This window comes from Cricetulus griseus, chromosome 2 (assembly GCF_003668045.3).
Source record: "Cricetulus griseus strain 17A/GY chromosome 2, alternate assembly CriGri-PICRH-1.0, whole genome shotgun sequence".
Classification (NCBI taxonomy): Eukaryota; Metazoa; Chordata; class Mammalia; order Rodentia; family Cricetidae; genus Cricetulus; species Cricetulus griseus.
This window is the reverse complement of record NC_048595.1, coordinates 373,673,846-373,701,689: the sequence shown is the minus strand read 5'-3', so window position 1 is coordinate 373,701,689 and position 27,844 is coordinate 373,673,846. Positions and strand designations below refer to the sequence as shown.

The 27,844-nt window shown below is 46.4% G+C and overlaps 2 protein-coding genes across 18 annotated transcripts in view; one reads left to right on the top strand and one right to left on the bottom strand.

The window, feature by feature from the left end:
- Positions 1-14,628, bottom strand: part of Mroh1 (maestro heat like repeat family member 1) — a 59,945-nt gene extending 45,317 nt beyond the window's left edge. For 14 of the 17 annotated variants that reach the window (XR_004768603.1, XM_035440690.1, XM_035440692.1 and 11 more), the window contains exons 1-5: positions 11,383-11,419; positions 10,071-10,216; positions 2,125-2,256; positions 1,225-1,387; positions 933-1,031 (exon numbers count right to left, since the gene is read on the bottom strand). Coding sequence is in view for 16 of the 17 variants with exons in the window: in XM_035440690.1 (XP_035296581.1) it covers positions 933-1,031; positions 1,225-1,387; positions 2,125-2,256; positions 10,071-10,216; positions 11,383-11,404 (562 nt within the window). In the remaining variant the exon portion in view is untranslated. Of the gene's footprint in view, positions 1-932; positions 1,032-1,224; positions 1,388-2,124; positions 2,257-4,010; positions 4,032-4,679; positions 4,887-10,070; positions 10,217-11,382; positions 11,462-14,517 lie in introns of those variants that run through there. The other 3 variants (XM_035440695.1, XM_035440696.1, XM_035440697.1) reach the window with 3 other exon arrangements.
- A 729-nt stretch (positions 14,629-15,357) lies between these two features.
- On the top strand, positions 15,358-16,125 carry LOC100764179 (transcription factor BTF3). The gene has a single exon (XM_027404295.2). The coding sequence runs from the start codon at positions 15,381-15,383 to the stop codon at positions 15,867-15,869; it is 489 nt and encodes a 162-aa protein (XP_027260096.1). The 5' UTR covers positions 15,358-15,380; the 3' UTR covers positions 15,870-16,125.
- Positions 16,126-27,844: the final 11,719 nt, after the last annotated feature.

Sequence of the window (27,844 nt, the reverse complement as noted above, 5' to 3'; positions counted from 1 at the left end):
CCTGTCTCGAAAACCAAAAAAAGAAAAAAAGAAAAGAAAAGAAAGGAAGGAAGGAAGAAATGCTTGCTGTCTATGGTGGCGCACACCTTTAATCCCAGCACGCGGGAGACAGAGGCAAGCAGATCTCTTTGAGTTCGAGGCCAGCCTGGTGTACAGAGTGAATTTCCAGGACAGCTAGGGCTGTTACACAGTGAAATCCCATCTGGGGGAGGGAGTGGGGAGAGGGAGGAGAGAGAGAGAGATTTGAACCCTTCATTGATAGGGATAAACCACAGTGACAAACTCTCAAGAGAGAACTTAAAAGAAATGAATGAAGAAAACAAAACTACCTTCCCGCCAGGGCTCCAGGAGAAATGCTCACTGGTCAGTCCCCCTTTCCCTGAGGATGGGCTTCTGAGGGTTCCATTTAGGTGGGCAACGGCCTCAACTCCCTCTATTCTTGGTTGCTGATATAAGATTAGAAGGGCCTGAAAACTGCAGGAGACTTGGGATTCCTCAGCTCCTCTCAGCCCCAAGGCTCTTCCTTCTGATCTCAAGGATCTTAGAGTGATTTTCAGGCATAAGAATGTACTTCCAAGTGAATGGCCACTCTGCTAGTTGGAAACATGTAGTATAAAAATGGAAGCAATGCTCTGAGAGAAGACTTCCTACTCTCCAGGCCTGTCTAGGCCTCTGGATAAAACAAAGGGGTTGGAGAGGCCCTTCCCAGCATCAGAAAGAGGCAGTAATGTGGCAGAGGCTATATCTATGAGTGCAGGCCCCTACCCAGCCTCACCTCAGCAGTGGCTTGGCCAACTGAGCCCTACCTCACTGGTAGACATCCCACAACCATCTCAATGGCACCTATCACAAAGGGTTATCATTGTACACTGTCTCCCAAGAGAGGCCCCAGTTTAGGAAGTGAAGGAGATGGGCAATGCCCACTGTCTTACCACAGCAGAATACCACCCTCAGCGCATCCTGCTTGGCCATACCCAGCATGGGTAGCATGGTACTCAGGATGGATGGCAGAAAGGGAACCATGCCAAATGCTGAAAGAGAGAAGCTGTCACAAGGGCTGCAGACTCAACCCACTTCCCACCCACCTCCTCCTTCAAGACTCTGAGGGGCCCCACAGAGGTACTGTTTACAGCTTTGGGTATGAGGCCAGAACCCCCGGTAATCTTCAGAGATCCCCAGAACTACTCAGGGACGTCAAGGGACCAGAATCACAACGGTACCTACCATTGGACACAGACAGGCTGGCAAGTGTGTGCAACACCGAGGAGTGTGGCAGAACACCAGGCTGGAACCTGCTGAGCACCTCCTCCATCACCTGGTTGATGAATCGCTTCCCCACAGCCACCAGGACACTGCTTGCTGCCTGTTGCCAGTCACAGTCCAGCTCCTGCACCCCAAACAATCACCAGGTTGATCTCTCCCTGAACCTCTCAAGAGATACAAGCAAGATACTACTCTGGGGCTGGAGAGATGGCTCAGAGGTTAAGAGCACTGACTGCTCTTCCAGAGGTCCTGAGTTCAATTCCCAGCAACCACATGGTGGCTCCCAACCATCCCTTATGAGATCTGGTACCCTCTTCTGGTGTGCAGATATACATGGAAGCAGAATGTTGTATACATAATAAATAAATAAAATCTTTAAAAGAAGAAGAAGAAGAAGAAGAAGAAGAAGAAGAAGAAGAAGAAGAAGAAGAAGAAGAAGAAGAAGAAGAAGATACTACTCTGCCCTTAGTGGTGCCTAGAAAAGGAAAAGCTGCTGTGTTCTAGTGCTCCTAGTGAATACAGGTCAGAGAGCACATGGCATGATCTTCAGCCCACCTCCCTTCCATAGGGGCTCTGAAGCCGATGGGAGAAGCCACGAAGGTGGCAGGAAGAACTGGTGAGGTAAGCCTTGGTGATGAAGAGGGCTGCATACAGCCACTAGCCTGAGAATGGGTTCCCTATCCTCATCACCTAGAAATTTTGGTGGCTTGTTCTCTGCTTTAGCCTGTGCCTCTGCCCCTGAGGGGTACACAGGATCAAGGGGTCTCTGCTGTCAAACTCCAGCCTTGTTCCAGATACTATGGGATGAAGGCCAAAGAAAAGAAGCTGTCCTCCCCAGCCCACATGGCCAGAGGCTCTCACCTTGGTCTTAGTCATCTCACTGGAAGCCAGGAGGATGACAATGCCTGCAGTGTCCTTGTCCAGCTCGTGGATATGACTGCTCAGTACTGTCTCCATGGCCCTCAGGACCTTCGTACGGTATGGATGAGCCAGCTGAGGAGAGAAGTTCCCAGGGAATGTCCTAAGAGTAGCCAGGTACTCTACACACACAGGGGCTAGACTATGCAAGGTCATGCCCTTAAAGAGAGCATACTGGCTGAGCCTCAGAGCCTGTGTAAGTGCCTGTGTGTCGTTGGAAGGGCCCAGAGCAGTCCTGCGATGAGCTGGTAACCTTCCGCCTTCTGAGTATTGCCAGTAGGGTCTCCTGGAGAGCACCTCTTCCTCCCACACTTGGCCTCCCAGGAACGAGGATGACATGCCCTCCTTGAATCACCTTTCCCTGCAGCCAGGCCCCTCCAAGGGCTATAAATGTGCTCAAAGTCAAACACATCCACCCCTGCCTTCCTTCAGCAATGATCCTTCTCTGTTCACTACTGACCCAACCTTCTGGACTAACCCTTGACATGGTCTTTCCTTATCTTGGCAGTTCTTAAGTCCCCCTGTACTGGAAGGCTGGGGTGGAGTCTGTCTAGGCCCATATAAGGGGCTATAGGGGTGGGGTTGCTAATGAAGGCTCCCAGCTGCCCACAGTGGGAAGAGCCTGCACTGGGTGGCAAGGGCAGTCCCAGAACAGGGTAGTGTTCCCCAGGCACTGGAAGCACCTCTTCACTGATGCCATAAACTGTCTCACCCCCAGCCATGTGCCCACCACAGCAGGGAAACCAGGTCAGCAGGGACCTAGGTGAGACAATACAGTTCAGTTAAGAAAGCTACACACTGGACTACAAAGATGGCTCATGGACCCCCAGCACCCACACAACAGCTCACATGACCTATTACTAAACTATTCCAGTCCCAGGGGATCCAATACCCTTTTTTCTAGACTCCTTGGGCACTGCACCCATGCAGGCAAAACACCCATGTATATAAAATAAATACATAAACAAAGGATCTTTGCATCTGTTTCCTCTAGTTGTTAAGTGAGGTCTCTCTGATGACAACTGAACTAGGTAGCAATCTAAGTATAGGAGAAAATCACTAGGAATCATTTGATTGACTTTTTTTTTTTTTTTTTTTGCCAGTTGTGTTTGGTTCTATCCCAGGTCTCTGTGCAGAGCTCATGGAATCTTGCAGAAGAGAGAGAGGAAGAATTGTAGGAGCCAGAGGGGTCAAGGACACCAGAAAATCCACAGAATCACCTAATCTGGGCTCATAGGAGCTCACAGAAATTGAACCGACAACCAGGGAGCCTGCCTGCATATATGCTTCAGTGTGTAGCTTGGTCTTCTTTTGGGACTCCTAACAGTGGGAGCAGGAGCTATCTCTAACTCTGTTGACTGCTTTTGGAACCCCTTCCCTCATACTGGGTTGCCTCATCCAGCCTTAATGTTAGGAGAGGTGCCTAATCTTTGATATAGCAACTTTGATATGCCATGTTTGGTTGATATCCGTAGGAGGCCTGCCCTTTTCTTGAGAGAAATGGAGGAGTGGATGGGGTGGGGAGTTGGGGAGGGGGCAGAAGGAAAGTTGTAGGGGAGGGACTGGAAGGAGAGAAGAAAGGGGAAACAGGGGTCAGGATATAATTTTAAAAAAGAAAGGAGGTTCGAGGCCAGCCTGGTCTCCAGAGTGAGTGCCAGGATAGGCTCCAAAGCTACACAGAGAAACCCTGTCTCAAAGAAAGGAAGGAGGGAGGGAGGGAGGGAGGGAGGGAGGGAGAGCCACACATGGTATCCAAGTGCCCTGGCCCAGAAGCAGATGAGCATGCTTGTTGGCTCCTGGTGCCTGCTACATGAGCTACAAATGATTACCCTTCATTCCTGAGCCCACAGTGGATGAGACATTCATTCCAGGAAGTAACTAGTATAGGTCACAAATAGCCACTTTAAGGAAAGAGCTTCTGCCCAATGTTACGTTTCTTCAGGATAAGGGTTTTGCATGTTGGTGCACAGTGGGGGCGGGGGGTGTGTGCACACTGAGATGGTGCTTCTTGGTCATCACAGAAGAGGATAGCCACTTCAGCTGGCTGGGTTCACATTTCTCTTTGGTGTTCCTGCAAGAGTCCCTCCCGTGACAAGAGCCATGGCCAGCGTGTCATGGAGAAGGGGAAGAGTTGTTGATGCTTTCTTTGGAGAAGAACAGAAAATTAATATGAACTGGTATGCTTTTATTCAATCAAAATTATTAGGCACTTAGAGCATAGCTCTGATGACACAGTGAGAACATCTCTTCCAGCTATCTGAAGCAAATGTTTCCAGCGTCCTCCAGGCTCTTGATCCTAGAGGCACATTTCAGAGACACATGGGCTTCCCAGGCTTCTCATTTTTGTTTTGTTTTTTGTTTGTTTGTTTGTGACAGTTTCTCTGTGTAACCCTGGCTGTCCTGGAACTCCCTCAGTAGAGGAGGCTGGCCTTGAACTCAGAGATCTGTCTGCCTCTGCCTCTGTCTCCTCCAGGCCCCAGGCTTCTAATTCTCCTTACCTTCATGAAGGTACTTTCGGGAAAACTCTGCCTTTCTCTAACAGAAAAACAAAGAGAAGAAAGGAGTTGCTCAGCTTGCTTCTCAAGGCACTCACTCTTCCAGCACATTCACTGGCTATGCTGCTCTGGAAACTTATTGCCCCCTGAAGTGCAACAGGGCATCTCCAGTGGCTGGTGAAGCAGGTGGGTTCTGTGACCTTGGTCTCTCTAAGGAAAATGTCAAAGGAATGTACATTTTAGAAAACCAGACATAGAGGCTGGAAAGATGGCTCAGCAGTTAGTTAAGAGCACTTGCTGTTCTTGCAAAGGACCCAGGTTCAGTTCCCAGCACCCATATCAGGTGACTCAAAAATACATGTAACTCTAGCTCCAGTGGGTCCAATGCCCTCTTCAGGTTTCTACAGGTATTGCATGCATGTGGTACACATATGGACAAGCAGGCACACACATACATACACATAAAATGCAAAATTTAAAAACATTTTTAAAAATTTAAGATTAAAAATTTTAGCCAGGTGGTAGTGGTGCATGCCGAGGCAGGCGGATCTCTGTGAGTTTGAGGCCAGCCTGGTTTACAGAGCAAATTCCAGGATAGCCAGGGCTAAACAGAGAAACTCTGTCTCAAGAAACCAAAACCAAACTAAACCAATCAATCAAAAGTATTGTCATGTTGTCTTGAGAGGTCATGAGCAGAGCACTGAAGTAGGGATGGTGTGACGATTTGGCCCTCCTGAGAAGGAGGTAGGTTCTACTCCTTAGAGGATCTTAAGTGGGATGCTGACTGTACCTGCTTCACAAGGCTAGAAGCACACAGCTGTGGGAAAGGCACAGGTTGGCATATCACTATATTTAGTTCAATGGTTCTCATGTTAGTGGGTCACCAAGGAGTGGCCTCTATTTTCCCTGATCTGAATGAGTCTGCGATGGGCTGAACTGAAGACCTCATGACCATCAGATCTATAGCTGTGACTTTTGCCCTGGGACTGAAAGCTCAAAAGATGACTGTATCCAGCTGGGCAGCGTGGCATATACCTTTAATGCCAGCCCTTGGGAGGCAGAAGCAAGTGGATCTCTGTGAGTTTGAGGCCAGCCTGCTCTACAAAGCTACACAGAGAAACCCTATCTCAAAACAAAACAAAACCAATCAAAAAAAAAAAAAAAAAAAAAATGAGAGAGAGAGAGAGAGAGAGAGAGAGAGAGAGAGAGAGAGAGAGAGATTGGGTGTGTATTTCTTGCTATGTCTGACAAGCTAAGTGGGACTACAGTGATGTCTTCACTCCAGTTAATACAGAATCAAACACTGATTTATGTATTGATGTTGGACTCTGTGGTGATTTGAAAGAAAATGTCCCCAAAAGGGAGTGGCACTATTAAGAAGTTTATTGGAGTAGGTATGGACTTGTTAGAGGAAGTGTGTCACTCTGGAGATGGGATTTGAGGTTTCATGTATGCTCAAGCAATGCCCAGTGTCTCAGACCACTTCCTATAGCCTGTGAGTTAAGATGTAAGAACTCTCAGCTCCATCCCCAGCACCATGTCTGCCTGCATGCCAACTTACTCCCCACCATGACAATAATGAACTAAACCTCTGAAACCATAAGTGAGCCACCACAATTAAATGATTTTCCTTTATAAGAGTTACCGTAGTCATGGTGTCTCTTCATAGCAATAGAAACCCTAACTAAGATAGGCTCTAACATCTAGCTGTATTTCACATAGTCAATGTTGTAGCTGATCTCTACACTGGGGTATGATTGCTACCAGCCCTGAACATAGTAACATGGCCTACAGAACCTCTGTGTAGAGAATAAGTAACCACGTACTAACAAGTAGACCAGGATGGAATTATGTCAGGATGGAATTCCAGAGACTGGACACCAGACAGGGAAGTGTTTTGAGCTGAAAATGGTGGCAAGGAAAAGGAAAAAATTCAGTCACCATGGAAAAACAATGGCTTTACTATTTTCCTTTCCTTCCCACCCCCATGGCCTAACTACTCCAGGGAAGTCTGTCCTGAACTGGATCTTGCCAGATAAGAGAACTATCCATGAAGAGTGGCAGCATATGCTAGGTCTAAAACCATGAGGCCTAGCACAGGAAAGCAACAGAGACACAGCTCCGTGCCCTCAGCACTGAGCCCTGGAGTGTAACACAGTGGTAAGCACCTGGCTAACACAGGGTGCTGGGTTCCCAACACCACACATGAGGCAGGCCTACTAGCACATGCCCATCATTCCAGTACCTGAGAGGCAGAGACAGAAGGGGCACAATTCAAGGTCATCCTCACTAACATACCAAGTTCAAGGCCATATATGAAACTCCATTAAGGAGGATGAAGAAAAAGAGAAAAGAAAAAGAAACAGGAAGAACAGAAGAGAAAGATGATGACCAATCACACACACAAAGACAAGACTGGAGCTAACCATAACCAAAATACCAACTGGCAGAACTTTCCTCTCATGCCCAACTTAGATTCAGTGGAATTTGAAAAGGCTGCAACCAAGCAAGATGGCACCACCTATGCTACTGTACCCCTTCTCGTGGCTGCTGACCCCTAGCCTGGCTCCTCTGTCAAAGTTCTGCATCTGGGAGTCACCAAATTCTGAAGTTATCTTGCTGAAGGTTGAGCTAACTTTGGACACCACTACTTTCCTGTGGATCTATGTCTGGTCAACAAAATAACCATAGCAGTGCGACTGGGTTTATCAATCTGTTGAGCTGTTAATGTGAGTGAGAAGTTACATGTGAATATGTTGTCAGTCGAGTCAGAAGAAAAAAGTGCATGCTGCATGGGGGGTATGTATGTGTATGTAAATATAATGACGAACATGGCCCAGGACAGGCCCAGGACAGGCCCAGGCCTCTTAGAAAGCACACAGGAGCTAGAGTGAGGGGCCAGGGAAAGGCCACACCCTACAATATCAGGACCAGAGCTCTCAATTCAAAAAAGACCCGCTGCAGCTGCGCAGTGAGATAGCAGGCTTTTTGCTTTTGTTTTTAACAAGGTGAAAAAAATTATGAAAGGCAGAAAAGAGGGAAAATTCCTAATTCAGGAAATGAGCACAGCAGCCACATTAGTTTGCAGGGAGCTGTCCTAAGTGACAATTGAACTCTGATACCAGTACATCAGAGCAAGAAGCCTTTAAACCACACAGAGAAGGGCCTTAGCCAGCAACACTATGGTATGCTTGGCCCTGAGAGAACAAAACACATGGCATAGTTATAACCCAAAGAGCTGCAGCAGATATTCAAGCCATGCCAAATATGGCAGCTCTCATAGACTACAGAGTAAGCCCAGTTTTACTCAGCCCCCTAATAAGTTGAATAAAGCTACAGTACCAGGCTGGAGAGATGGCTCAGAGGTTAAGAGTACTGACTGTTCTTCCAGAGGTCCTGAGTTCAATTCCCAGCCACCACAACCATCTGTAATGAAATCTGGTGCCCTCTTCTGACCTGCAGGCATACATGCAGGCAGAAAACTGTATACATAACAAATAAATAAATAAATAAACCTTTTTTTTAAAAAAAAAAAGCTGCAGTATAGGCTGAAAATGGAGGTGGAGGAAGCCTCCATATCAGGTGTCACACACCACAGCAGGGTTAGTGGCTATGTTCACGGAGCTAAGCTGTTTCCCCAGGAGATAGTTGGCAGATGAGAGAAATACCATGGAGAATGGTGCCTTGTACCTGTGGCCCTGGCCACTCAAGAAGCTTGAAGACTGATGAACATGGTGGCACACCTTTAATCCCAGAACTTGGTAGGCAGAAGCAGGTAGAACTCTGTGAGCTCAAGGTCAGCCTGGTCTACACAGTAAATTCTAGGATAGAGAGACCCTGTCTCAAAAAAAAAAAAAAAAAAAAAAAAAACAGGCTGGAAGACTAAATAATGAGGGAAGTCTAGGCAACATTATGTAATCCATGTCCATGAGGCTAAAGAGATTGCTCAGCAAAAAGCTGCTTGCTATACAAGCCTGACAACCCAAGTTCAATTTCCAGAACCCACACGAAGATAGGAGATGGGCTGGAAACATGGCCATAGCAGTTAAAAGCACTCGCTGCTCTTCCTCCAGAGGACCCAAGTTCAGTTCCCAGTACCCACATTAGGTGGCTGACAGCTGCTTCTAAGTCTCAACTCCAGGGGATCAAACATCATTCTCCGGCCTCCACAGGCACCCTCTGACACACAGAGAAATATATAAATAAAAATAAAGTAAACATATTTATTTATTTATTTATTTATTTATTTATTTATTTGGTTTTTCAAGACAGGCTTTCTCTGTGGCTTTGGAGGTTGTCCTGGAACTAGCTCTTGTAGACCGGACTGGTCTTGAACTCACAGAGATCCTTTTTTTTTTTTTTTTTTTTTTTTTTTTTAATGGAAGGAGAGGATGGCAGTGGTAGCACTTGGGAGGCAGAGACAGGCAGATCTCTGTGAACTCAAGGTCAGCCTGTTCTTCAGAGTGAGTTCCAGGACAGCCAGGGCTACACAGAGAAACCCTGTCTCAAAAACAAAATAAAACAAACAAAAACCCAAAATAATACTAAATAAAGAGCCAGGTGTGGTGGTACCTGTCTGTAGCCCTACCACTCTGAAGAGTAAGGAACAAGAGTCACATGTTCAAAGTCAATGTACACTATAGAACTAGACCCTGTTTCAAAGCAAAACAAGAGAAACCTCAGCTGGGCCTTTAATCCCAGCACTCAGGAGGCAGAGGCAGTGAGTTTGAGGCCAGCCTGGTCTACAGAGTGAGTTCCAGGACAGGCTCCAAAACAATACAGAGAAACCCTGTCTTGAAAAACAACAAAAAACAAAAACAAAAAACAAAAAAAAAAAAAAAAAAAAAAGGAGAACCCTCATGAGGTAAGAGCAATCTAGGGCTAACAATTCAACATCCACAGCATCAAAAAGAATCCCAAGTTTCTTGCCCTTCTACATGAGCCATGCTTGTCCACAGACTGGGATGCTCTGGGGTAGCATAGGTCCTATATTCTTAGAACAGCTCTCCGGAAGGGGATGGAAAGTGGGGTGGCAGTCTGCAAACCTGGAGCGGCTCCCCAGAACAACACAGGGCCTGGACTCTCAAGAATCATAGACACTCAGCCAATAAGACCTGGAAACAGCCTGCACTCCCTCATGCAAGGGGGCCATCCTATCTCCATTCAATGTGCAAAAGGGAACAGACAAGCTTCTGCTCACAAATGCTGTCCACTGAAGTGACAGTCCAGTCCCCTCATAAGACAGCCATTTTCCCTATGGAGAAGAACTGGCTATCATCATCTTTAAACATTGGCATATAGGGAATATACAGGGCACTTTCTGCTGACAGAATGGCTCATCCTAGAGAGGAAGATGCTCCCTGATGACCTCACCATCACCAAGGGGAGAGGTACCTTGTCATGCTGCCGTAGGTACTCCTCACAGGCACGGAGTGTCTCGCCTGGTTGTGCCTCTCCAAGGGAGCATATCGCACTGCAGACCTGCTCCTGCACCACAGGGTCCTTGTCGGTGATGGAGTCCAGCAGGGTGAAGGACAGCTCTGCAGTGACAAAACCCAGTGTGCTCAGGCCCAAGCACACCATGGCTGCCTACCTAGGATGGATGGACACCTACCAGCACATCCAAGGGCAATTATAAGCCCAATGCCTCAGGGCCAATAGGCTTGGCCACTTGTCTAACAGTCATTGCTGACCTGAAGCTGTTGTCCTTTCTTCTGTACTGACCACATTCCCTGATTGTCCCCCACTGTACTTCCATGCTTTTGTTGGATCATGGACATTGAGTGTGGGGCTGCTGGGCCAAATCACACAGGGCTCAGACTCTGGTTATCACTGAGAGGCTATTAGAGGTCACAGCTTTAGTAGCACTCCCAAGGCTGCCCCAGCTATGATAAGGCCTGGACTTCTACAAGGCCATTACCTTATCCTCAGATTCACAGGGCTCCACAAAGGACCCATAGACACAGTCACTTCCAGAAAATTCCTTGAGTTCAGGACACAGAGCAGACTGGACTTTACACACCCAACTCCTCTATGTAGGATGGTGGCACTAGGCAGGACACTGGTATTGAACAGTAAATAGAGATGCCCTTCTGTCCCATAGGACTGACTAGCAAGGCCAGATATCAACAAATGAGAGTAACTCTGCAATAAAGGCAAGACAGACAAACCAGAGACATTGTCCCACCCCCAACAACACCCTCCAGACTGGGCCTCTGCTCCCCAGACACCATGCCTATACCACAATGTCACAAGAGACTATCTGGAGGCACCTGAAATAGCATCAGGACAAATAGGCAGGTACCCAAGGAGAGCTTGTCTCCCCACTGAGAAAGGTTCCTCATTCTAAAGAGGAAGGGGGACTTTTTAACAGTTCTCCACTTCAAAATATGCAACAGTTTAATGGATAGGTTGATCCAATTAATAACATCTGATTGCATAAGGCCAAGTTCAACTCAATAAACCATCCCTGTCCCTTCTAAAGCACATCTCAGCACCTGTTCTACAAGTGTTATGGGAGCAGCCACACCCTCAAACCATCTTGTACACACAGAACCTGGCCTCCAGGGACAGCAAAAATGTAAGCATCACCTCCCTCATCCCAACATCTTCACCTTCCTGCCTGGGCTGGGAATGCAATGGAGTACCACAAGTTTCAGCAGCTCTAACAGCTGGTGGGCAGGAGGTGCCTCCTACATGCACTCACTTTTTATGTAAGGTCTGGTCATTTCTGTGGTCTTGGCTTCCACCTCTCCAGTGTAAACACGGATAGCTTCCTCCCAAACCTAGAATGGGAACATGGGATTTTATTCATTATCTCCACCACACTAAGTCCAGGATTAGTTGCTATGTATGCATCAAACACCCTATTTAAATGAATTTATCCTAGGGACTAGGGAAGGTCTCTATCACAGCTGGCTGATCCACTCAGGAAAGGAAGAACATTCCATGATCCCTAGGAACCCCCAGCTCTCCTACATTCCCGAGCTTCCAGCCCCTTCCAGCAGGACAGCAGCCCATGGCATATCCAGGGCTGGCATATGGTGCTATCTTCACAGTACCAGCAAACATGGCCACTCTCCCAACTAAAGCAACTTCCTCTTTGCCTTAAGGTGAGTAGTAGGCTCACCCACACAGTGTGAGCTCAGCTGCCAAGTGCTTGTGCCGCCTCACTATGAGGTCTCATGCTCAAGTCCTAGGCCATATACTCTAAAAACCTCCCTACCAGATGGGAGAGCCTACTTGCCCACCGTTAGCATAGCCAGGTACACTCAGGTGTACCTGATCTCCAGATCCTCCATCTCAGACAATCCTCCATGTCTTTATTCCTTCAATCACCTCCCAACCCTCAGTCCCTCCCAACCATGGCCTCCCGTTCAGAGCAAAAGGCAAAGTGAAAAACTACATCAACCTTGGAAGAAATAGAATTAAAAAGCAAGTGAAAGCCAGGTGGTGGTGGCTCATGTCTTTAATCCCAGTACTCAGGAGGAAGAGGCAGGCAGATCTCTGTGGTTCCAGGTCAGCCTGGTCTACAAAAAGTAAGTTCCAGGACAGCCAGAGCTGTTACATAGAGAAACCTTGTCTCAAAAAACAAAACTAACTAAATAAATAAAAGTAGGTGAAATTTTCAGTTCAAGAAAGTAGGTTTAATAGGACACTAAGATGACTTGGTGGGTAAAGAAGTGCTTGTTGCCAAGCCTGACAACCTGGGTTCAATCCCTAGAACCTACATGGTGGAGAAAGAAAACCAGCTTTTACAAATTGTTCTCTGATGTACACACATACACACACATACAAGAAATGCTAAAAATAATTTTTTATTAATTTATTTTTTACATTCCAATCCCAGTTCCCCCTCCCTCCTCTCCTCCCACTCCCCCGACTCCTCCTTGGAGAGGGTAAGGCCTCCCCTAGGAAGTCTACTAAGTCTGTCCCATCATCTCATTGAGGCAGGACCAAGGCACCGCTCCACCCCCACACCCCTGTGTCTAGGCTGGGCAAGGTATCTTTCCATATAAAATTGGCTCCACTAAGTCAGTATGTGCATTAGTGTTAGAGCTTGAACCCATTGCCCGTGGCCTCATATATTGTCCCAGTCACATCACTGTCACCTATATTAAGGGAGTCAAGTTTGGTCTTATGCAAGGTTCCCCATTTGTCAGACCCGAGTCAGTGATCTCTCACTAGCTTGGATTCTGTGGTTTCCCCATCATGGTCTTGACTCCTTTGTTCATATTATCACTCCTCCCTCACTTCCATTGTACTCCAGGAGTTTGGCCCATTGGTTAGTTGTGAATTTCTGCATCTTTCTGCTAAAAATAACTTTAAAAAAAGATACTTGGAGCTGGGAAGATACTTCAGCAATTGAGAGCCCTTGCTGCTCTTGCAGAGGACCCAAGCTCTGTTTCCCAAGCCGAGCTGTGAACTCCAACTCCAGAATTATCTGAGGCCCTCTTCTGGCCTCTAAGAACACCTGCATACATGTGGCCAAATCACAGCCATATACAGCTAAACAAAAATAACAATGGACTGGAGAGATGGTACAGTGCTTAAGAGCACTGACTGCTCTTGAGAGAACCCAGGTTTAGTTCCCAGGCCCCAAATAACAACTATCATAACACCAATTCCAAGAGATTCAACAAACCTCTCTGGCCTCCACAGGCCAGGTATGGACATAGTGTGCTTACATACATGCAGGCAGAATGCTCACATACAAAATAAAGTAAAATAGAATATTTAAGAAAAAAAAATCTTAGGTGTGAAGTGGTAGCACACTCCTTCAACCCCAGCACTTGGGAGGCAGAAGCAGGTGGATTTCTGTGAGTTTGAGGCCAGCCTGGTCTACAGAGCAAGTTCCAAAATAGCCAGAGTTACACAGAGAAACCCCATCTCAAAAAAATAAAATAAATAAAATGTTAAAGAAACAGAACAAACTGATCCCATGTATTCACTCTCCTCCAGTGAAGAGGCAGAAAAGATGTATGGGACGGGCTGGAGAGATGACTCAGAGGCTAAGAATACTGGATGCTCTTCCAAAGGACCAGGGCTTAGTTCCTAGCACCCTTACGGCAGCTCACAATGGTAATTCCAGTTTCAGAGGATTTGACACCCTCTTCTTGCTTCTGTGGTCACCGGGCACACATGTGATGTGCAGACATATATGCAGACAAAACTACCCATATACACAAAGAATTTTTTTTTTTTTTAAGAAAGGGTTTTTCTCAGCCAGGCAGTGGTGGCACTCGCCTTTAGTCCTAGCACTTGGGAGGCAGAGGCTAGGCGGATCTCCATGAATTCGAGACCAGCCTGGTCTACAAGAGCTAGTTCCAGGACAGCCTCCAAAGCCACAGAGAAACTATGTTGAGAGAGAGAGAGAGAGAGAGAGAGAGAGAGAGAGAGAGAGAGAGAGAGAGAAGGGTTTCTCTGTATAGTCCTAGCTGTCCTAGAATTCACTCTGTAGACCAGGCTGGCCTTGAATTCACAGATATCTATCCTCTTGCCTCTGCCTCCTGAGTGCTGGTATTAAAGGTGTATGCCATCACCGCCTGGCTAAAATTTAAAAATGTTAAAAAATAAAAAGTGTATAAATAAACTGAGAGGCTTGAAAGATGATGGTCCAAGAGTTAAGAGCTTGCTGATCTTCCAGAGGACTAGAGTTTGGTCCTAAGCACACATGTTAGGTGGCTCACAGCTACCTATAACTCAGGCTTCAGGGAATCAGGCAGCCTGAAGGCAAGGCACAGGCACACAAATAAAAATAAAATACACCTAAGTGCATACACATAAGTGAAAATTAAATCTTAGGAACCTGAGACCTGAAAACAAGATAAAATTAACAGACCAGAAACTCCCAGGCAGCAGCAGGATGGAAGGCAGGCAGGCAGAGTGCTCTGCCTTGACGACGGCAGCATCAGCACAGCACTGCCACTTTCTTCCTGGAAGGCATCTAAAAAGAACAAACAGACAGAAAATGAACACACAGGTTCCATCCATGCCTTAGCTAGGAAAAGGCAAATGATCCCAAGCCACACAGTGGACATCATCAGTTGTCAGGCAGAGTATGAGACATGCAGGGACTTAACTGACATGGACCCTCAAGCTCCCCTTCCCAGGCTACACTGAGCCTATAAGGTACAGGTGTCAGGGATAGATGTTTTTCCTTGTAAAAAGCTACAAGTACAAATCTTCACCCTCCAGAAAGACAGGTAACCCCATCCTCTTAAGCTGCACATCCAGCTAAGCATACCCACAGCAGTGGCCCTTATTCAAACAAGAGCAAACAAAAATCAATACCCGCTATGGGTCATCTGCCCCAACCCAGATGAGTACAACAGGAAGCAACTCACCCTCCTGACCAAAACAACCAAAGTCCTAGGTAAAACATAAAACTGTATGCTAGGCTGGGGTTGGGAGGGGTGGCGGCACACACCTTTAATCCCAACACTTAGGGGGAGGCAGAGGCAGGCAAGTCTGAGGCCAGCCTGGTCTACAGAGTGACTTCCATGTCAGGCTCCAAAGTTACAGAGAGCCCCTGTCTCAAAAAAACAAGAACAAAAAAGAAACAAAAAAACCCCAAAAACTACTGGCCACCCTCTAGCTGCCATCTTGCGTCCCCACATGTGTGTGCCTTATCTCAGCTGGTCTGCCCGAGACCCCTGAGTGCGAACCCTAGTCCCCCGAGTGACCCCATTTCCACTCCACAAGATGAAAGAAACAATCATGAACCAGGAAAAACTGGCCAAGCTGCAGGCACAAGTGCGCATTGGTGGGAAAGGAACTGCTTGCAGAAAGAAGAAGGTGGTTCACAGAACAGCCACAGCAGATGATAAAAAACTGCAGTTCTCCTTAAAGAAGTTAGGGGTGAACAATATCTCTGGTGTTGAAGAGGTGAACATGTTTACAAACCAAGGAACAGTGATCTATTTTAACAACCCTAAAGTTCAGGCATCTCTGGCAGCAAACACTTTCACCATTACAGGCCACGCTGAGACAAAGCAGCTGACAGAAATGCTTCCCAGCATCCTAAACCAGCTTGGGGCAGACAGTCTGACTAGTTTAAGGAGACTGGCTGAAGCTTTGCCCAAACAATCTGTGGATGGAAAAGGACCACTTGCTACTGGAGAGGATGATGATGATGAGGTCCTAGATCTGGTGGAGAATTTTGATGAGGCTTCTAAGAACGAGGCAATCTGAATTGAGGCGACTTCTGAAGAAGGTGACACTTGCAGAAGTCACAGGAGCTGCTATTTTATATCATGACTGCTTTTTAAAATTCTTTTGTTTATGGATCTGATAAAATCTAGATCTCTAATATTTTTAAGCCCAAGCCCCCTGGACACTGCAGCTTTTTTCAGTTTTTGCTTAAACACAATTCATTCTTTGCAGCAAATTAAGCTGAAGAAGCCTGGGAATAAAGTTTGGAAAGGAGTTAATAAAATTCTTTGCCTAGAGGAAAAACAAAAACAAAAACAAAAACAAAACTGTGTGCCAGGCAGTGATGGCACACACCTTTAATCCCAGTCCTGAAAAAGAACCACCCATCCAAAAGGGAAAGCAGAGACATTTGAAGTATACAAAGGGCAGGAGTAGTGTCTGTTCAAGGCTAGAATGGGAAGTATCATAGCTCACAGACACAGGGTAGAGTTTCAAAAGAAGGGCACTTGCTATGCAGCCTGATAACCTAAATTCAATACCCAGAACCCATGCTAGAATAAGAGAATCAACTCCTCAAAACTGTCCTCTGACCTCCACAAGCTCACAGTGGGATTCACATGCCCATATTCACATATATGCATCATACACACTCACACCCAGTAATAATAAATAAGTTAGTCCTGGCTAAAACGCTGCTCTGGTCTCACCTAAGCAGATAAAAAGCTCAAAGAATCAAACTGTGTCCAAGTAACTTGCCACAACACTCAAGACCGAAAATAGGAATACAAAAATATCCTGTGCCAACAAGATGAAATGATAAGGGCACCCAATCAAATATTACTAGGAAAACAAAGAACAAAGCGCAGCTCATGGCCAGGTGTGGTGGTGCACACTTTTAATGCCAGTACTCAGGAGCCAGAGGCAGGCGAATCTCTGAGTTTGAGGCCAGCAAGAGCTACCTAGTGACACCCTGCAAAAACAAACAAAACTCATAATGAAGATGACTCAGTCAGCACAAACTGACCTAGAAATAAGACAAAGAAAAGAAATAGTAGACAAGGTCATTCAGTTATTATAACTGCATTTAATAGTCAAGGAGCTATAAAAAATAACAACTATTTTGAGAAAAAGAGATCAAAAGTAAAAAGATGGAAACAGTTTGAAGATGTAGTTCAGCTGGTAAGGCTTTTTTGCCTGACATTCACAAACCCTGGGTCTGATGCGTAAACCAGGTGTGGTGCACATCCACCTACGCAGGAGTCAGAACCAGAAATCAAGAGTTGAGAACCAGCCCAGGCCATATATCAAGTACCAAGCCAGTCTGGTCTATGAGACTTTGTCTCAAAAACAACAACAACAAAGAACATAATCCCAGCACTTCGAAATGAAGCAGGAGAATCAGGACTTGAAGGTCATCTCTAGCTACACAGTAAGTTCACGGCCAGTGTAGACTACACGAGATTCATCTCAAAAAAAGGGGGGAAGCCTTCTTTGTCAGGATTAACCAGCCCCATGCCTCCTTGTGTGCCCCCCAGACCCCTGTTCCTCTTCCTACCACCACTTCTGATGCTGTTTGCCATTCTAGCTGTGTCCTGGAAGCACAGATTGCCTCACAGCCCTGCCACTGAACCTAGATACTGGCCTGTACTACCATCAATACTTCAGGAGGCTATCAACATGCTAGAGACAGACCAGCACTTCAGGAGAAGCTGCAGGCTCCCAACACCAAAGACATCCAGAGTAGGACAAGCTGAGCAGACAGCTGGCCTTCTTTAGCCAGCATGCCAGAGTGTCTGCATCAAGCTAGATGAGCTGGAGTGACACAGTTGTGGTGACAGTTGCTGCTCAAGGTCAAGAAGGGTGAGAAGTCTGATGAGACTTTGTCTCAAAAACAACAACAACAACAACAAACAACATAATCCCAGCACTTCGAAATGAAGCAGGAGAATCAGGAACTGAAGGTCATCTCTAGCTACACAGTAAGTTCACGGCCAGTGTAGACTACACGAGATTCATCTCAAAAAAAGGGGGGAAGCCTTCTTTGTCAGGATAAACCAGCCCCATGCCTCCTTGTGTGCCCCCCAGACACCTCAATATCCTTAAGGAATGTGAACACCGGGACCCCCAGAACCTGAAGCTGCTGGTCCTCACACAGCGTAATGTAACACATCATGAAGAATTCAAATGTTACAAGACACTCAAGGAGCATAAGAGACAATACCTAGAGTCACTGAAAGAGCAGCAGCAAGAGGAAGAACAACAGTGCCTACATGGGGAGTTAAAGTCAATGCCCAACGCAGCCAAGCCAATCCCAGTTTCCTCTCTCTGCTTCATGCTTACAGTTCAAGATGTGAGCCCTCAGCTCGACCATCTGTGCCTCAGCTCGACCATCATTAACTCTAACCCTCTGGAACCATAGGTCCAAATGAATACTTTCTTTTACAAGTTGTCTTAGTCATGATGTTTTATCATGGCAATAGAAAAGTAACTGATACAATAGTGAATTCAAACTAGCCAGAGCTACTAACACCAAGACCACTAACATCAGGCTACTAATAATACCCTTATCAAAGAAGGAGAAGAAAGAGGAGGAGGAGGAAGAGGAGAAAAAAGGGGAAGAGGAAGAGGAGAAGAGGGGAAGGAAGAGGAAGAGGGGAAGGAAGAGGAAGAGGGGAAGGAAGAGGAAGAGGGGGAGGAGGATGGGGGGGAGAAAAACCCATCCTAAATATCAACATCACTGGTGAGAAACTATGTCCATGTATATAAGGTGGGGAAAAAAAAGCTCAGATTGTACCTCATCTGTTCAAAGACATGTTGCCAAGGGCAGGTTGAAAGGTCAAGCTGGCATAGTATAAGACAAGGGGGGGAAATAAACACAAAAAGTGGGGGCTGGAGAGATGACTCAAAGGTTAAGAGCACTGGCTGCTCTACCAGAGGTCCTGAGTTCAATTCCCAGCAACCACATGCTGGCTCACAACCATCTGTAATGAGATCTGGCACCCTCTTCTGGCCTTCAGGCATATATGCAGACAGAACAGTGTATGCAAAATAAATAAAGTTAAAAAAAAAAAAAGGCATTCAGATTAAGAAGCTACTGTGTGACTGGGCAGCGGTGGTGCACACCTTTAATCCCAGCACTTGGGAGGCAGAGGGAGGTGGATCTCTGTGAGTTTGAGACCAGCCTTGTCTACAGAGATAGTTCCAGGGCTACATAAAAACAAACAAACAAACAAACAAACAAAAAAACCCTGTCTCAAAAAAACAAAACAAAACAAAAAGTTACTGGGTGTGGCTGTGCATTCCGGAAGGTAGAGGCAAGTGGATCTCTGAGAATTCAGAGTCAGCCTGATCTACAGAAGGAGTTCCAGGCCAGCCAGGGCTACATAGTCAGACCCTGTCTCAAAAGAAAAAAAGAAGCAGCAGAAAAATTGTATTCACAGGTAATACATTTTACACAAAAAGAACATACAGAATCTGCAATTGGGTTATAATCAGATCACTTAGATAGGCCAGGGAATAGACAGGCATTACCCAGATATCATTCTATTCTACATAATAATAATGGTTGAAAAGACTATTTGCTAGAGAGCATAACAAAAATATACAACATCTTTAGGGATGAACAACAAAAGATGTATTTGAGGACACACTGAAACTATCATACATTGCTAAGAGATACACTGCTTTGCTCAAAAAATATTGATACTTCTCAAATAGACCTAGAAGGGTATCTCTAACATATTAATTTTCTAATGTTGCTCCTGTGCCCACCTCACGGCCTATGCATTGGGCTGGTGGCTTTGGTTCTGAGGTAAGTTCCAGTGTGTCCAAACCAGTACCCTGAGCTATACTGGATATAGCTCAGCCTTTGCTCACAGTCCTTTGCCCACAGAGAACACATGAGATCAGCACTATGATATTCAGCGTGCCTCCTCCAAGAGCAGGAACAAAGTTTAGATTTGTATCTTGGTGTACATACAAGTTTAAAAAAAAAGGGGGGGGCCAGTGGTGGTGATGGACACCTTTAATCCCAGAGGAGGCAGATGGATCTCTGTGAGTTCAAGGCCAGCCTAGACTACAGAGTGAGTTCCAGGATAGGCTCCAAAACTACAAAGAGAAACCCTCTCTCAAAAAGAAAAAACAAACAAACAAACAACAAACAAAAAAGACCAAAGTAGAACTTGAATAAAAAAGGACTCATGTTTTCTCTTACCGCCAAGTAAGCCCTTTATAGATTTAAGAGTTAAGTGTAAAAATAAAACCACCATAAAGAAATGTAGAAAACACAAATAAACATAGTCTTGGAGTTGGAAAACAGTATCTAAAATAGACACAAAACATATACAGCAGGGCTGGAGAAATGGCTCTGTGGTTACGAGCACTTACTAGTCTGGTCTTGCAGAAGACCAGAGTTTAGTTTCCAGGACCCATACAGTGGTTCACAACCATCTGTAGCTTCAGTTCCAGGGGAGCTGGTGCTCTCTTCTGGCCTCTGCAGGTACCACACACACACACACACACACACACACACACACAGTGCACAGACAGACAGACAAGACACTCATACAGATAAAAGAAAAATAAAATTTTAAACAAAACAAAACAAAGAACAAACCCAGATAGCACTTCATCTAAAAAATTTAAAGTTCAAATGAAGCCTGCATGTAAAATGAGAATTGGATCCTCCCTCCCCTGTGGTTTAAAATATTCAGGAGGCTAAGGCAAAAGGATCTCTTAAATCCACAAGTTCAAAACCAGTCTGAGCAGCAAAGAATTAATTCTCACTTTCTTAATTCTCTTCTCCCCTCTTCCCTCTCTCTTCCTCACCTTCCTCTCTCCCTCTTTCTATCACTAAGGATGTACTAAGGATCACACGCAGGACCCTGCACATGCCAGGCAAACTCTACCTGTAAGCTACATCCCCATCCACACATCTGTTAAAATAACAAACATTTGCCAGAGTGATACGGAGAATCGCTCAGACTCAGGAATTCAAAGTCAATCTGGACAACATAGCAAGAAAGACCCTATCTCAAAGTAAAACTGAACTCAAAAATGATGAAGGATCCATGCTGGGAAGGCAAGGTACACTCCCAGAGTTTCCTGTCACAGCTGAAGGACTCGGTGCAATAGCATGTAGCACACAGGAGGCTGAGGAGAAACTAGATAAAAGCAAACACTTCTACCAGGATAAGAGTTCACCATAGAGAACTTAAGGAACCTGCTCCATAGCTTAAAAGCACTCTTCAGTGGACCAGGACCCTGAGAAAATGCACAAAGCCTAGCATCCTCTTTCCGGGCTGGGGATGTAACTTAGGGGCTTTCATGTGTAGCATGTGCACAGAAAGAAAGAAAGAAAGAAAGAAAGAAAGAAAGAAAGAAAGAAAGAAAGAAAGAAAGAAAGAAAGGGAGGGAGGGAGGGAGGGAGGAGAGGAGGGAGGGAGGGAGGGAGGAAGATCCAATTCTCATTTTACATGCAGAGAAAGAAAAGTTAATTACATGTCAAATAAGGTTTTTTTTTTTTTTTTTTTTTTTTTTTTTTTGAGACGGGGGTTTCTCTGTGGCTTTGGAGGCTGTCCTAGAACTAGCTCTTGTAGACCAGGCTGTCTCGAACTCACAGAGATCCACCTGTCTCTGCCTCCCAAGTGCTGGGATTAAAGGTGTGCGCCACCAATGCCTGGCTGTCAAATAAGCTTTGATTGTATGTTGTTTATATGTTCTTGCCCCCAACAAATAAAGGTCCTTCTGATTTGGGGAGGGGGTAGAAGTACAATAATCTATGCCCTGAACCTTTTAGGAAGGCTATAATCAGGGCCTAGAGGTGTAGCTCAGTAGTAAGTACTTACTTGTCTAGTATGCACTGGGACCTGGGCTTAGTCCCCAGGACTGGAAACAAACAAAAAAGCTAGAATAGCCATTTTAGAAGATATTAACTAGGTCTGGAAAGATGGCTCAGGTGTCAAAAACATTTACACCCATAGTACATCTTCTGCTATTGCAGAAGAACCAAGTTCAGTCCCCAGAATCAATGACTCCTCATAACCACTCATATTTCCAGTTCTAGGGCATCCAATACCCTCCTCTGACCTCCCAAGAACCCTGCACATATATGGTGTACATACACATACACTCAAGTACATATACATAATAATAAGTATTAATATTTAAAAGTGGTGATGCATGCCTTTAATTCCAGGACTTGGGAAGCAAAGGCAGGTGGATCTTGGTGAGTTCATGGCCAACCTAATATACAGAAAGAGTTTCAGGACAGCCAGGGCTATATAATAGAGGGATCTGTCTCAAAAAAAAAAAAAAAAAAAGGTAGAACAAATCACAGCACGCAACAAAAGGCTAGCTACCTCATATTAAAGTGCAAAAAGAGCTTGTACATTACTAAAACAAACAAGAAAAGGGATACTCAGGAATGCCCAGACCTACAGACATGCAGAAACTGTGCTGATCACCCCTTAGGAAAGTGTATGTCAAGCGGTCTTTCCAAAGCTGAAAGATGGTGTAGCAAAGCAGACAGTTAAGGACATGGCTCTAGAGCCAGACAGCCTTAATTGTGCTTACTGCATCTTCCAGTGACGATGCTGAGCACCTGTACTCAAAGGCGCTAACTGGCAGTGAAGCCAAGCAGCCACAGTAAGGACAAGAACTGCCTTAGGTGCCAGATGCTGGTACCAGTGATGGAGCCTGAAGAGTGGCTACTACTGGCCTGAACTGTCAACCCCTTTTCCCATCATTCACAGACATTATGTATGTGAGTATTCGTAGTCAGGCTGGGGCAAATCTGAAAAGCAAAAGCAAAACCGATAAGAGATGATGGGGTCTTTCTTTTCTATATAGGACTACTTTCTTTCCTTCTTAGCAGGTGTACACTGCCACACCCCGTTCATAGCACCTACATTTATATGAATGGAGAGCCAGTATGCACATTTAGCAAATTCCTCCTGGGCTCACTCTCAGATACAACATAGTCCCAAAGCAGGATAGAGGGGTTGGGTTGGATCCAAACACTTGCAGCCACACAATGTCCCACCTAGGAGGAATTGGGCCAGAGAAGAGTCAACTTCTAGAGTCACTGGCAAGAACTTGAGATGGTGTCCCAGGGTAGTAATACAGTCAGGAGCTCACTGCTCACCACCCACTAAGAACATGATTTCTCAAATAAGCTACATGGAACCATGTTGCTAGGCTTACATGAAACCGCTTAAAGCAAGGGGGCCCCTCCAGCTCAGAGAAGAAAGCATGATCCATATGTCATTCAGCAGCCAGCATTCTCTGAATTCTGACTGGGTACTTAGAAGAAGAGCCACAGGAGCCCTGCCTGGTGTTATTTCCCAAAGTGAATCAAGCTGTGTGCCCTGACACAGGCAAAGATGTCTTTGACTCAAAACAACTAAGCTCAATAAAAATTAGGCAGCCTTGAGTTGCTGGTCAGACAGCAACAGCAACTCTGCTTCTTACCTGGGCCTCTGTGAACACTAGGAAAGAAAACTAAGCATAAACATCTGCTACTCACCCCCCTCCTCCACCCCCCCAACACAGATGTCTTTATTGAGACAAGCACAGGTCCTACAGGTTCCACCTCTGGTGCCCCTCAACAGTCAACTCCAAGAGAAGGAGATGATATGACTCATGCAGCTTTGAATAAGACAGCTGCCTGGACATCAGTTTCAAGTCAACAAAAGCAGCTCATCCTCAGCCATTCTACTTTGACATCAGAGACCAGAAAGACATTTCTCATCTGGGCCACTCATCTTAGCCTAAGGCCTAAGAGTAGACTTGTAGCAGAAGCATCTCCAGGGCCTGCAGGTACAGAGTCTGCGTAGCCAACCAAGTCATAAACCCATGTACCAATGAACTATCCCACAACCAGGGATTTGCATAGAGTCTCTGCTCTCATGCCCCACCAACCCTGTGTCTGCGGGGCAGGGGGGGTGGGGGTGGGGTCTTCATCAGATGATCTTGGCCACTCAAGTCCAACAGAGCAGCTAAGACTTAGCCCATCATCTTTACCCCTGCCCTGCCCCAGTTACATGTTTCCTGACTTTTTACCATTTAATCAACTGGGTCAAAAATCAGGAATGCAGGTTGTTCATCCATTTCATCTCCCCTTCTACCACCATCCCCTTCCAAAGTGTTTCCTGCCTCCAGCCAAGACTAGCTCCTCAAAACTGGCCTCTGCCTCAACAGCAGCTCCAACTCACATCCTCAGGCCTCCAGATGCTGGCTTCTATCCCTCTCCAGCAGCCCTTTATGCTTTTACTAAGGCTCCATCCAGTACCTACCCTGAGCTCTGTAGAGAGTGAAGCCGTGTACTGCTGGGTAACTGCACTGATGTGGCAGAAAAATCGGAAGCTCAAACGTGGAGAGCCTGCTCTGTCTCAACCCCACCTACCTCTCACCTTGTTTGAATTTATACTCCCTACAGCTCTGCTGAGTTGTGTAGCCTTCTCCCTAGAGCCAGCTATCCTCGTGACTCTGGACAAATCACCTTCCTGCTCTAGACCGCCTCCTTTAATCGAAAAGAGAACACAGAAAGACTAGTGGCTGCGGTGCGCACTGGTTTTGCAAGTCTCCAAATTAAGGCTCAGTTTTCTGAAAGAGACAGAAATGCCAGTGGCCAGCTGTGGAGCTCAAAGTCGTGGACATGTAGCTCCTACGCAGGAGAGGACCAGGGTCTTGAGCCACCGAGTTCCCGGAAGGCGCTAGGACACGGACCACGCGATCCCCTAGAGAGCAGGGACAGGGTCTGGGGTCCACGGGCCGATGTCTGACGCGGAAGAATTGGATCGCAAGCTCCCAGGTCTCTTCCAGGTGTAACGCGCAAAGCCGGGCCCACTGGGCACACCTGCGAGCTCCCAGGACCTCCTGGCACCGGCCCGCTGACCTTGGGTAGACGCCTCCTGACACAGCTTCTCGTGCTGCTGGCAGAAGGGACAGCCCCAGGCTCTCTGGTCCAAGTTCCCCCAAAGGATGCCTGGCCTCCGCCACCTAGGATGAGCCCCAACAAACCATTTACCTGAAAGAGCCGCCGCCACAGCCAGTCAGGGAGCCTCCCTCCGTGCCCTAAGCGGCCCAAAGTGGGCGGAGCTGCGCGCCAAGCCCGTCCCCGCAGCCCTCTGGCCAACCGCGGCCTGGCGCGCGGCAATCTAGCCCCGCCTCCATGCGATCTCCCCGCTCACTGGTCGGAGTTCCGTCGCTCACGCTAGTCCCGCCCCCACGTTCCACGCCCTAGAGTGCCTAGGTACACTGACTCCTCCTTAAGATCAACCGAGTATCCAGGCGGTCCGGTGACCACTTCACGAGACTAGCTCGAGGGCTGCTGCTGAGCTAGGAGCTGTCTGCGCAAGCGCTGTTCTCGAAACAAATCAGGCTCCGCTTGCAACAACAGAAAGCCCCAGCGGCCGGGTGCGGTGGTGCATGACTTTAATCCCTGCCATTGTGAGGCAGAGGCAGGTGGATCCCTATGAGTTGGAGGCCAGCCTGGTCTACACAGTGAGTTCCAGGACAGCCAGGGCTACAAAGTGACACCCTGTCTCGGAAGAAAAAAAAAAAAAAAGGAAAAAAGAGAGAGAGAAGCTGCAGCACACCTGGTGCAGCTGTCCTGGCCACACACCAGGTATTGGCATATTCTAAACACCAAAAGATACCTAAAACCCCTAGTTTACGGACCCCTAAAACGAATATGCCCATCAGAAGTACATATCCAACATGACCTTGGGAATCCAAATGATCATGTCCCAGCACCTGGGCAGCTCGCAACTAGCTGTCATGTCCAGCTCCAGGTGAAAAGAAAGCCCCCGAGCCTGGGAAGGTGTGAATGAACAAGTAAATGAATAGTGAGACATACTACAGATTATAGGAGATACTGTGAAGGGGTTTGGTTTTGGTGCCAAGAAAGCTTTTACCTGGGAGAGTTGGGGGAGGAATATGCCAGGAAGACTGAGCACCTGCAAAGGACCAGAGTTTGAAAGCACTCAGATGTGTGTAAACAAAAGAAGGATGCTGGCAGTGTTCTGAAAGCAAAAGAACCAAAAGAGCTGTTGAGAGAAAGGAAGCAGTTAGCTACCACATATCCAGGCCTGACAGCATATGTTAGATGTGGAAATCAAGTTGTGGTTGAATGGGGTTTGGGAGGGCAACTAGCTGAGGGTTCTAAGAGGCAAACACTTGAGACCTGCTAGTTTTTCTTCAGTGGGAGGGACTTGAACCTATTTCTGTTGTGAGAATGGAGCCCAAGGGAGAAAGACAGGCTATATATGGGCAAGAGAATGGGGCATTCTGCAGATGGGGTCATGTCCAAGGAAGAGGCCAGAAAGAAGGGACTAACTAGGGTAAAATGGCCACCCATCTTCAACCATCCTCACCCAATGGCACATGTACCCACAGCCCTGCCAACTCCTGAATTGCTAACCTGTATTAAATACCCAGGAGCGATCTCCTTTTACTTAAGCTCAAGATTAGCCACAGGACAGTTACTGTGTCCATATTTTCTATATTTCTTTTCTTTCCAAGACAGGGATTGTAGCTATGAGCCATTCATTCCAAAAATTCATAGGACAACATGGATGAAGAAATATATGTGATAGCTCAGGCCAGGCTATTCCAAAGCCTTATTGTAAAGACCTACCACATCTATCTATAGATGTCAGTGCTGGAAGACACAAGCCTCCAAGGTTCATTAGACCTCTACCTTATTTCAGGCCTTTATGAAAACACATGAATATTCTCAGGACAGCTGCCCACTAGCCAATATGCTGGTCCCTCCAGCTCACAGCAGTGGCCTCACACTTGGTGGGGCTCTGCCAACACTGAACCTCAATTTCATCATCTGTAAAAACATGTATTGTTTCATTGCATTCAGATTTGAAATCCTTGGTGTGAGCTACCTCTGGCACTTCTGTTGTGGAATATTTGTACACTGTGTGAAAATATATTGCTGTGTTTGGTGTAATAAAAGCTGAATGACCAGTAGCTTAGGCAGGAGGTATAAATGGAATTTCCTGGGAGAGAAAGGAAGAGGAGATAATCGAGGTACAGAGGAGACACCAATGAAACATGGAGGGTGTTGGACATACAGAATGAAAGAAACGTAAAAAGCCACAGGGTAAAACATGGATTAATAAATGCAGGCTAATTGTTATAAGAGCTAGTGGGACGAGCCTAAGCTAAAGCTGAGCTTTCATAATTAACATCTCCATGTCATTACTTGTGAGCTGGCAGCCCAAAGAAAAAGACATACTTCTGTTTGGTCATGGAATCAGACATGATCAGATAGATGTAGCTAAGATGACTACTTAGAATAGCAACTAGTATGTGACATGTGCAAAGTAAAGGCCAGCTATGACTCTGGAGTTCAAAACAAGAGGGAAGAGATGGTAGTGGGGTCCATGCCCTGTCAGAGTAGTCTGAGGTGGTGGACTTTGCTTGCTCTGAAGGTGTCAAACCTGAAAAGAGATCTAGGTGGTAAGCTTCCTGCAGCAGGTCTGGCCTGGGTCAAAATTCAAGATCCAGCAGAGGAGACCAGGATAGAGGATCCTGGACTGGCTCTTGCCACATATGACTCATTTAGCTGTGGCTTTGACACCCCTCAAAGAATGAAACAGTGGCTGGTCCCTTTATGTCCTTAGAAGAATTAACCCTTCCAACTTTTTTGCTTTTTTTGGTTTTGAGACAGAGTTTCCGTGTAGCCCTGGCTATCCTGGAACTTGTTCTGTAGACCAGGCTGGCCTTGAACTGAGTCCCATCTGCCTCTGCCTCCCAAGTTCTGGATTAAAGGCACCACCACCATCCAACTCTCTCCCAACTTCTTTAAAAACTTGTATAGGGGCTGGAGAAATGGCTCAGCAATTAAGAACACACTGCTTTTGCAGGGGACCCAAGTTTAGTTTCCAGGACCCATATCAGGTGGCTCAGAACCACCTAAAACTCTAGCTCCAGGAGATACAAAACCTCTGTGAGCTCTCTCTCTCTGTCCTCCCCCCCCACACACACATACACAGACA

Excerpts from the sequence above, each read along its gene's own strand:
- LOC100764179 (XM_027404295.2), top strand. The coding sequence starts at position 15,381 with ATGAAAGAAACAATCATGAACCAGGAAAAACTGGCCAAGCTGCAGGCA.